The sequence below is a fragment of the Quercus robur genome, chromosome 7 (assembly GCF_932294415.1).
Source record: "Quercus robur chromosome 7, dhQueRobu3.1, whole genome shotgun sequence".
In the NCBI taxonomy this organism is placed as follows: domain Eukaryota; kingdom Viridiplantae; phylum Streptophyta; class Magnoliopsida; order Fagales; family Fagaceae; genus Quercus; species Quercus robur.
This window is the reverse complement of record NC_065540.1, coordinates 50,434,735-50,445,549: the sequence shown is the minus strand read 5'-3', so window position 1 is coordinate 50,445,549 and position 10,815 is coordinate 50,434,735. Positions and strand designations below refer to the sequence as shown.

General features: G+C 34.3%; 1 protein-coding gene across 1 annotated transcript; it reads left to right on the top strand.

Moving 5' to 3' along the window:
* The first annotated feature begins 3,733 nt into the window (after positions 1-3,733).
* Positions 3,734-9,631, top strand: LOC126693802 (uncharacterized). Its single transcript, XM_050389940.1, has 3 exons — positions 3,734-5,532; positions 6,190-6,687; positions 8,912-9,631. Exons 1-3 carry the CDS (start codon positions 5,445-5,447, stop codon positions 9,430-9,432), a joined length of 1,107 nt encoding a protein of 368 aa, XP_050245897.1. The 5' UTR covers positions 3,734-5,444; the 3' UTR covers positions 9,433-9,631.
* The last annotated feature ends 1,184 nt before the right edge of the window (positions 9,632-10,815 follow it).

Genomic DNA, 10,815 nt, shown 5'->3' with positions numbered 1-10,815 from the left:
AGTGTGAAAGAAAAGATATATACAGTGCAAGGCTTTACATATATATATATATATATATATACATACATACTAGCAAATAAATAACTATTTTTTTTTCAGGTTTTCTTTTTGGATAAATGATTATTGGCCTCAATTAAAGCAAGAATGGAATATTCACGCTAGATTTCTATTAAGTTCATCCATTTTTGTGATGGTATAGTTTGTTGGTTTGGTTCATGGTTCGATTTTCAGTGGTGATTTGGTGTCCTATATTATTTTCAGTAGTCTAACGATGGGATTTCGGTGGTCCGATCCGTCTCTAATGGTGGCTGATTTTTTTTTCGATGATGGTGGATGGCAGTGGGTGATGGTTTGCTAGGTTGAAAAGGAGGAGGTGTGAGTTTGTTGGTGTAGAGAAGGAAGGAGGGAAAGAGAGAAAGAAACATAGAGGAAGAAAAAATAAAGAATAAAGAAAGAATATTTAAATAAAGTGGTTAAAAAAAAATTTTGATGCTAGGTACATTGTAAAGTGAGATATTAAAATAGATAAAGTAGCATGAGTTGCTAAAAACTAAAATTTTTAGAATCATCACTGCGAAAGCTCTGAATAGTGAATTAGTTGAAATTGAAAAAAATGGGATTTTCAAATCAATTTTGGCTAAAAGAGATTGAACCTAATGTGAATGCTCTAACATATAATGAGGTAGATGTTCTCTCTTCCTTAGGCTCGTGTAAGCTTTTATTAATATAATAGTGTTATTAGGAGGTAAAAGGTGAGTCTCAAGGCTCTTATTTCTTTAAATTCTGTAATGAAATATAAAAATGAGTTTCGTAATGAGTTTGTTTGTACGAATTATATGTTTGTCTAATAATACTTTGAGCGAAAAAGCTAGATACCATAATCATAAGCAAAAATGGGTGCAACTTTAATTATAGAAGTTCTTTATGAAATGTATGGGACCTTTATTTGTTAATATTCACTTGAAAGGGTCCTTTTTTTAAAACCAACCCTAAAACATACAATAATAATTGTGATTACATCCCCTGTGCTGTGTGTTAATTGTACTAACACAAAGGAACAAGTAAAATAGATCCTATAGACATAGATATCCCAGCTTTTCTCTTTGGCACCTTTCCACTTTCAAAGGACATGACTCCACTCCCCTTTCCCCACCACCTTATACCAATGGCATGTGCATGGGTGATGGGTGTGGGGAAGCCACTTTAGGAGATTGTCATCCATATGACCACAAAAAAAAAATAAAGGGACTGAAAAAGCAAATGGGATTTCCCTGTAGAATCTCTATTGATTGAGATTGGGCTATCCCTTTACTAGACATGCATCATGAGCCTTGTATCATGGATTGTCTCACCTCTTTGGGGGCATCAGGGGTCCCCTCACTCTCCAGTTTCAACTCAGGGTCATGGGAGCCTCAGCCTCCTCTATGTGATTTAAATTCTTAGGATGTATTTTGAGAGTAATTTTTAGATACTTTTAGAACACGATGAATGATACTTCTTTCTCTCACATTTATGGTGAGGTATACTCATTAAACTCATGGTAAGGTTTATAATAAATGTTAGAGGAAGAAACTCAATTTTACTATACTCCATCGGAATGAGTATTTTCTGTATTTTGAAGTTACCTTGAAACCAATTTCTTATCTTAATTCACCATTAGCATTTGATTGGATTATACAAAATTTATATGACCAGCAGACATCAGCTTACCTATTGGCTAATACAAATTTGTAAGTGTCACTTCAAGAAACTCCGAATTTTATATAATGCCCAGTTTTCAGTGGCCCCATACATGACCGCAATTTTGCACCTTTATATGTTCTGTATGGTGGATGGGTTAAGTCTACAAGTTAGAACTCATATTCCAGACAAAATAATTCCCCAAACAGGGCCTAAAATTCACTCAACTTATTTGCATTAAAAAAGAAAAAAAAAAAAGAGTGATGGATTGGACGATTTTAAATGTAACTACGTAATAACAAATTCCTTTATAATAGCAAATGCATTATTTTTACCAATGTGGCAGGTGCTCTAGTGGCCAAGTCTTGGGACAACAAAACTTACGTCTTTTGTTTGAGTTCTCTAATTCTCACTAGTGAGCAGTGCCAATCTCTCTCCATGTTGTCCTGGGCGCATAAGGGTTGCTACCCTTCCCCTCCTATTCATTGTCTTCTACCCAACAAAAATAATACTAATAATAATAATAATAATAATAATAATGCATTGAGACATCAACTCTTATTTCTGTTAGGTTTTGGACTTGTAATAATGTAGTGTCAGGAGGCAACTGTTTGGGCCATAACTTGGCCAATTGGGCACCTGTAGTTCTTTTGGGGTGTGAGGGAGATGGGGTTTCATTCTCGGGTGGGTGTTTTTATTTTCTTCTAATAAAAGTTGAGTAATTCGAAAAAAGAGAGAAAATTTCATTGTGCTTTTCAGACCCTTCTTGATGTTCCTTTGATAATGATTTTTTTTCTTGGATACAATTTTGTTAATGAATTTGGACATGGCTGATGTGTACCATACTACCGTGAAAAACAATTTCTAACTGCTGTTTTAGTAGACTAATCGAGAATGTCAGTGCCTGAAAGCCAGCCCATTGTGTATGGGGTCCAATACCGTAGGTCAAACCCAAAAAGCTCTTGGAAGTATTGGGCTTAATTAATAACCCAAATATTAGAATAAGGTTTTTTTTTTTATGGGAGAATAAGGTTTTTCTATTTTCATTGATGAAGTGGTATTATTTTACAACACTATTTTGGTATACATCATCATCTGCTACTGGAATCAGTTGTCGCATTACTTTCACAAACTTATATATACGTTAAAATATGGAGAAATGGCATTCCTACCATTTAAAAACGCTATTTTGAATGGCATGATAAAGATAAACATAAACATAAACTGGAAATTTGAAAAAAGCCAGGTACCTAATTCATTGATTGATACAAATGGGGTGTCTACTCAATACTGATCATAGTCCTATTCTTCTTGATACAATTGTGAATTTACTGGTAGCTAAAGCCTGGCATAATCAAGGATTTTCCAGCTTTTCAATTATTATGTAATAGATTTTAGGTTAAAATGCAAAACTAACTCTCTAAGTTTTACCTTTTATCATTTCAGTCCTTTAAATTTCAGTTTTGTTATTTCAGTTTTCTAAGATTCAAAGTTTGTCAATTCAATCCTCTGTTAGCCTTTTGTTAAATACTGCTGTTTATTAACCAAAACTACGGTCGTTTTGGATGATTTTTTTTTTTTTTTTTTTTCATTTCTTAATTAAAAAAACCTGAAAAACGTTAATTAAAAAAAAAAAAAAAAAAAACAAACCAACCAAAGGCTCTGGGAACGACATCGTTCCCCTAGCCATTTCATTTTACATCTCTCTAGGAAAGTCTCGTCTCTTCTGAGAAAAACTTCTCTTTCTTTTCAAAAAATCCTGGATAGAAAAAGATGATGAAAAGAAGCAAATATGGGTAAAGGCTAAAAGGCAAGCACGTCCAAAGATCATGAGGTTAGTGCCACGACTTTAGAGGTACAGAACAAGATCATAAGGTTTTTTTTACTTTCTCAGAAAAGTTGGATTTTGGTGTATGGATGGATACAGAAGCAAAAGCAAACCGAGGAGGAATATGGCAGAAAGTTAAAAGAATTGCAAGCAGAGTTGGCTTCCTCCAATGAATTGCGGCAAAAATTGGAACGAAAGGTTTGCACTCAACCTGCTCGATGAATTGCCTGTGATAAAAAATCTAAAGTTATTGTTAGTAATAGGATTTTTCTTAATGGTATTTGTTATTGATTTAATTATTCAAGTATTTTACTCTTCACCTTTTGAGAAGCAGTTGCAAGAAAATGAATTCAAGCAATATTGTCTTTACTTGAACAAAACAGCTGTAAGAAAGTTCATCTTTCCATTGTTGAAAAATGAACTAGGAGCTAGGGAACGATGTCGTTCCCTGAGCCCTTAGTTTCCTTCTTTTTTTTCTTTTTTTTTGGGTAATTAACGTTTTTCAATTTTTTAAATTAAGACAGAAAAAAAAATCATCCAAAACGACTGAATTTTGGTTAGTAAACGGCAGCATTTGACAGAAGGTTAACGGAGGACTGCATTGATAAAATTTGAAACTTAAGGATTGAAATGATAAAACTGAAACTTAAAGGACTGAAATGATAAAAGGTAAAACTTAGAGAGTCAGTTTTGCATTTTAGCCTAATTTTTAAGCTAGAAAGAGAGCTTTGAGGAAGTACAAAAGACTACTCTGAAAGAATAACTTAGAAGCTTTAGGATCAAGCTGGTCTATCTGATCAATAATAAGCAAAGCGGCTATAGAAGCTGAAATCAATATTGCAGTGGTTGACTACATCAACAAGTCTCAATACTTTGTAGTTTTTCCATATGTCTACTATTACCGCTTTGTTAATCACTATACATCTTTGTTTCATCACCTAATGCACATATATGATTCCCTCAAGGATTGTCAGGTCTCATTCCCGACTGCATAACAGAAAGGAAAATGAGCTTCTATGCATAATACTATTTTGATTATCAAAAACTAAAAGTGATCATGATGTTCAGCATAGACAATAAATTAAGGCTTGTAACAGTGGAAACGGATCAATCAAGGTTGATTTTCCTTTTTGGTGAATAATAAGAAGGTTTTTTTGAAGAACACCAGATTACAGAAAACAAGAGGAGCTAGCCCATCAGCCCACTGGAGCTCCAAACCAGAGAGGGGCTGGGATAGTTCCCCACCTTCCCAAACAAAAGAGCCCACTGGGCTAAAGCAATCTATCTAAGGTTGATTGACTTGAATAAAAGAATCACAATCACATGCAATGTATGTAAAAATCAAAATGAGTTCCAACAAACTTGGCTAAACAAATCTATTAATTTGTCCGAATCCGTTTTACATCACTGCTGAAACCAAAGCTTAGCACATGCCTCTTTTTTAGTTAGTCAAACTTTGTACGAAACTTGTACATCTATAATCTGTGAACTGTGATAATCAATCTAAAATATAATTACCCTATAATCAAGACATGTGTCATGGCACGTGGTTGGATTTTGAATGAGTTGAACTTAAAATGGTGAATATCATAGGAGCAAATCACGGCAACCAATGGAGGGTCATGACTCATGACTCATGTGGTGTGGGTGTGTAACAGACAAATTAAGAACTAGCTAGTTGGAAAAGCGAGTCAGAACTTTGGAAAAAAAAAACAGAGACAGACCGACACATTGCCCGCCTAATTTGGTGGCCATTTAACATGGGGGCTTTTTACCTTCTTATTTGCCTCCATCTTTCTTTCAAACTTTAGCATATAAATATTGTCCCACTCTATGCCCTTTTATTTTTAAAATCTCCAAATTACTTAAAGGCTTCTTTTTCTTGGTCTATTTAAAACACTTTCTAGCTGCTTCTTCCACCGCAAAACAAAACAATATGGCTTTGCTTCTGTCTTTTCTTTTTGTGTTTTTCTTCTTTCTGTGCAACGGTTCTGCTTCTGCAGCTATACCTCTACATCTTGATGGTAATCAGCGCTAACTCTTTTTCACTTGTTCATATTGTACGTCATTTATGTAAGTAGAAATTTTTGCCCCCTCAAAGGGAAACGAATCAAAGATATAGCATAACTTTTCTCTCTCTTTGTTTATTTTCACTTTGCATTGCAATTAGTTTAATACATAAACATTTTTCACAACATTTTAAATAACTTGCTGTCATGATACATCATAAAAATAAAAACATTATCAATTAATGATAAAAACGACATTCTCAAAGGGGAGTTTTTTTTTTTTTTTTGAAATATCAAAAGGGAGTTTATACATAGACATGGTGTGCATTTAGATACAACTTATTTTACTGAAAATTGAAAACAATAAAATAATATTTTTTAATTATTGTTCATTAAAGAGAATATTGTACCAGTTTATTTTAACGAAAATTGAAAATAATAAAATAATATTTTTTAATTACTGTTCATTAAAGAGAACACTGTGCATTTGTCTTGGTGTTGTTCATGTCCCATATATGAACAAAGCACCAGGCGCTGGACTTATAAAAAAAAAAAAAACCCTGAAACGCGGACGCGCAATACAAACAAACCTTATAATGTGCCATGCATAATGAATATGTAATAGTGTTTTCTGTATTATTCATTCTCATATTTGTGTGTGTTGCTGTTAAGACCTCCTCCCAAATGGGGACTTCGAAGAATCACCAGCAAAATCAAACCTGAAGAAGACAGTGATAATAGGGAAATACTCTCTCCCAAAATGGGAAATCAACGGCTTGGTGGAGTATGTGTCAGGTGGCCCCCAGCCAGGTGGTTTCTTCTTTGCCATTCCTCGTGGGGTCCACGCGGTGAGACTAGGCAATGAGGCCTCCATCTCACAGAATGTGACAGTCAATCCAGGCTCAATCTACTCTCTCACATTTGGGGCTACAAGGACCTGTGCTCAAGACGAGGTTCTAAGGATCTCGGTCCCTGGTTACTCAGCAGACCTTTCTATTCAGACTCTTTATAGTAGCGATGGGGGTGACACTTATGCTTGGGCTTTCATGGCTACCTCTAAGGTTGTTAAGGTCACATTTCACAACCCTGGGGTTCAGGAGGACCCCACTTGTGGACCCCTCTTGGATGCTATTGCAATCAAGGAGCTGTTGCCTCTCAAGTATTCTAAAGGCACGTTTCCTAATTCCCTCATCTTTGGTTTGGGTTGGGTTGGTCTGATTGCTTTGACATTATGATTCTTGCTTTTACTTTTTGGTGGGCTTAAATTTCTTTACCTTTGAACTTTTGATTTGCTCAGCATATGTTTTATAATGTGGACACATTTTAGGCCCAAAACAATTTTTGAATCATCATGCTTTTTCTTTTTCATTACTCCTCTTTTTTTTTTTAATTCTTTTTTCTTTTATCCATTAGATGAAGGTTAACAGGTTGTCCCCTTTTTCAAATCAAAACTAGGGTAGTTTCCAAATAAGTATGCCACCTAAAACAAAATGAAATTTAGTGCTAACCAAAAATGTAGAATAAAGAAATAAATCTTAGCTTCCTCCCACAGTGGAAGTTAAGCTCACTTCCCACCTCCAAAGGGAGAGCCGATGCAGGGCCGGCTCAACAGCAGATGCAAGAGATGCAACCGCCTAAGGCCCCCAAATAAAAGAAGGCCCCACCTGTAAAAATTTTTTTTATATATAATATATTTATTTATATATTTTAGTTAAAAAAATTTTTAAGCATTTTTATTGGTCAATAAAATGCATTAAAAAGGCCCCATTGTATCTTAAAATACAATAGATTAAAAAGGAAAAAAAAAAAAAAAAAGTCAAAGTTCAGCTAACACAATTAAATTTTAGGAGACAAATGTATTAACTCATTCTTGAAATATGCTAAAATTAAAATTAATAGCAGACAAATTCATTAATAATATAACGTAATTGTCTTGAAATATGCTAAAATAGAGATTATAAATATCAAAAACAAAAGAAAAACCTCTCAACTCTCTGCCTCTTCATCTATATTCTGACGGTTTTACCTTTCTTTTCTTCATCTTCATCTTGATTTTGATCTTTTTTCATCAACTCAGTCAGCCCCTCTAGCTTAAAATTTTTCTTTGTTGATTCCTGCATACCACTCTACCAAGCACCAGCCGGCAGTCACCGAAGGTATTTTTCTGCTTCAGTTTTTTCTTCCCCTCTTTCTGTTTTCTCTTTGTCTTTCCGAAAATAAAGACGCAAGACTCATCTATTTCTTTAACTTATATTATATATATTTTTAGTTTGTTTCACCCATTCACTGCACTGCACAACTTTTGGATGGGATGGGACACGTTTTTTGTTCTGCTGGACCTTTATCTACTTTAAAACTTAGCCATAGAATTGGAGAAAAAAAAGCTGATCCAGCTGGATGCTTCATGCTTCTCAATTTCTTTTTAATAGGAGTACTGTGGTCAGTGGTCTGTCACGTCACGTGACAAACCACTGACCACAGCACAGTTTTTTTTTGGTTAAAGACCAGTTATTCACTTTGGTCCGACGGTTTCTCAACCTTTTTTTTTTTTTAATTAATTTATTTATAATCTGACATTTTATTTATTATTATAAATTATTATGCTAATTAATAATTTGATGTATATCATATTAACTCAAACATGATATTTATTATGATATTAATGGCTTAGATTTATATTCAGAACTAATAGTTTTAAAAGAAATTGTGCAAATAGATGAAAATACTCCTATTAATGTACTTAATTATTTAAAAAGACTAGATTCTTTTCCAAATGCATATATTGCTTATAGAATATTACTAACAATACCTGTTACGGTTGCATCTGCGGAAAGAAGTTTTTCAAAATTAAAATTAATAAAATCTTATTTAAGGTCTACTATGTCACAAGAAAGATTAAGTGGATTAACTATATTATCAATTGAAAAAGAAATGTTAGAGGAACTTAAATACAAAAACTTAATTAGTAATTTTGCATCTCAAAAAGCAAGAAAAATAGATTTTAAATAAAAAAATTCAATATATAAATATATTTTATTTTATTAATATTTAATTATAAAAAGGCCCCATTTAAAATTTTCGCCTAAGGCCCCAAAATTTGTTGAGCCGGCCCTGAGCCGATGAATCAAACCCGGGCTCATCCTTTTTGGGGAATCAGAGGCCTCAATAGCCTAAGGTCTTTGTCTCTTTGATAAGAAACAAATCATAGCTAGTTCTTTAAGAAATACATGCAGTCCTCAAATGGTCATGCAATGGGACAGCCTTAAAATTTTGATAATCTGTTAGGATATTTATTTTCTTTAATAAGTGAGTTTTAGTTAAACTAGTAACCTCCACTTTATGAGACGTGATCAAAGTTAAATTTTAACTTGGATAATTTGTGTTCTCCATGCAGGTAACCTAGTAAAAAATAGTGACTTTGAAATTGGCCCCCATGTGTTCAAGAACTTCTCAACTGGAATCCTCCTCCCTCCCAAGCAACTAGACCTAATTTCACCACTTCCCGGCTGGATCATTGAGTCCCTCAAACCAGTGAAGTACATTGACAAGAAGCACTTCTTCGTACCCTCAGGACTCGCTGCAATTGAATTGGTTGCAGGGAGAGAAAGTGCCATTGCCCAAATCATTAGAACAGTTCCCAACAAGTTCTACAACCTCACATTCACCATTGGAGATGCAAAGAATGCCTGCCATGGCTCTATGATGGTAGAAGCCTTTGCTGCTAAGGAAACTCTTAAAGTTCCATATGAATCACAAGCAAAGGGTGGGTTTAAAACTGCAAGTTTCAAGTTCCAAGCAATTTCCGCCAGGACAAGGATAACATTTTTCAGTGCCTACTATCACACAAGGCTTCATGACTATGGTCATATGTGCGGCCCTATCTTGGATAATATTAGGGTATTTCCTGTCTATTAGCTGCTAGTATGGTAATTGTTTATCAACAATACAGGGGGTTTTGGAATAAATTTGTAACCGCAAAATGTTTTACCTTTCTTAATGTTTAGAAAGGTCATCTGAGCTCATATATAGTTTTTATTTATCTTCATAGTTTGATTTGAACTTCTTTTAAAATCTGACCGACAGATTATAATACTATGCTCAAGGTTCTAAAGCTTTTCTTTATTTTCATAAAAAAAGATACTATAGTTTAGTGCGTTGTGATGTATTATTCTTCATATCTATCTTCCCTTCCCCTCTTTGTCTGGTCAGTCAAAAGATGCACTTTATGAAATGTATCCCCAATTGCATAGGTACGAAGGTTTTCAGAACCGAACCGGACCGGGAGGTCGGACCGTAAAAATTGAAAATCGGGATGAAAATCTGTTTTTTAAGCTTAAAGAACCAGATTTTTTGTTAATTTCGTGAACCCCTAAAACCGGGGTTGGACCGCATGAACCGGTGAGAACCATGCGGTCCAATCCCTTAGCAATTTTTTTTAAAAAAACTTAACACAATTTTATTCTACTTAATTAAATTATCCATTTCTTACAAAGAATAAAAAAAAAATTATAATTAAAATCCTTCAAAGATATTCAACTTTACTTCAAAAATTAATCATAACTTTTAATGTTTTCATGGTTATTATTTTATTTTATTAACTTTCTTATTTAATTATTAAATATATGCTTGAAAATCATTAAATTTCCCTCACATATATAGATATATTGTCAATTTTGCTAGTTTTATAAATTTAATATCTATATTTAGGCTTTAATTAATTATGACGTCATCACAGTTCAACCCCGATTCGATCTCAAAAACCTTGAACCTCTCCCTTTTACGATTCAATGAATGGTCCGGGTCTCAAAACCTTATTGCATATGAATGACATTTGTAGTAAAATTTGAATTTTGGTGCGTTTGAAACTACATAGATCAACAATGTTATGTAACATTGGCAAAAAAAAAAAAAAAAGGCCCCTTATGAATCGACATGGAATGAGAAATCAGAAGAAATTCAGTAACACATGTAGAGGTGGGTGGATATTGAGAATAAGAAGCACAACAATAATTCCAAAAGAGCAAGGAGGTTGGACAACCAGGGATTCGTTGGCTGGGGACCTGTAAAAAGGAAACGACCTAGGCTAAAGATCAACTAGTCTTTTTTTTTTGCTAAACAAAGACCAACTAGTCTTCGTATTGGAGGCACTTAGAGATGGCAATTTTGCCCTGCCCCACCCCGCCCCGCCCCGTAAAGGTGGTGGGGTGGGGATGAGGCAATATTTTGTCCCCACACCCCGAGGCGGGGTGGGGATAGGTTTAATATTTTTATCCCCAACCCACCCCGCCTCGTCCCCAC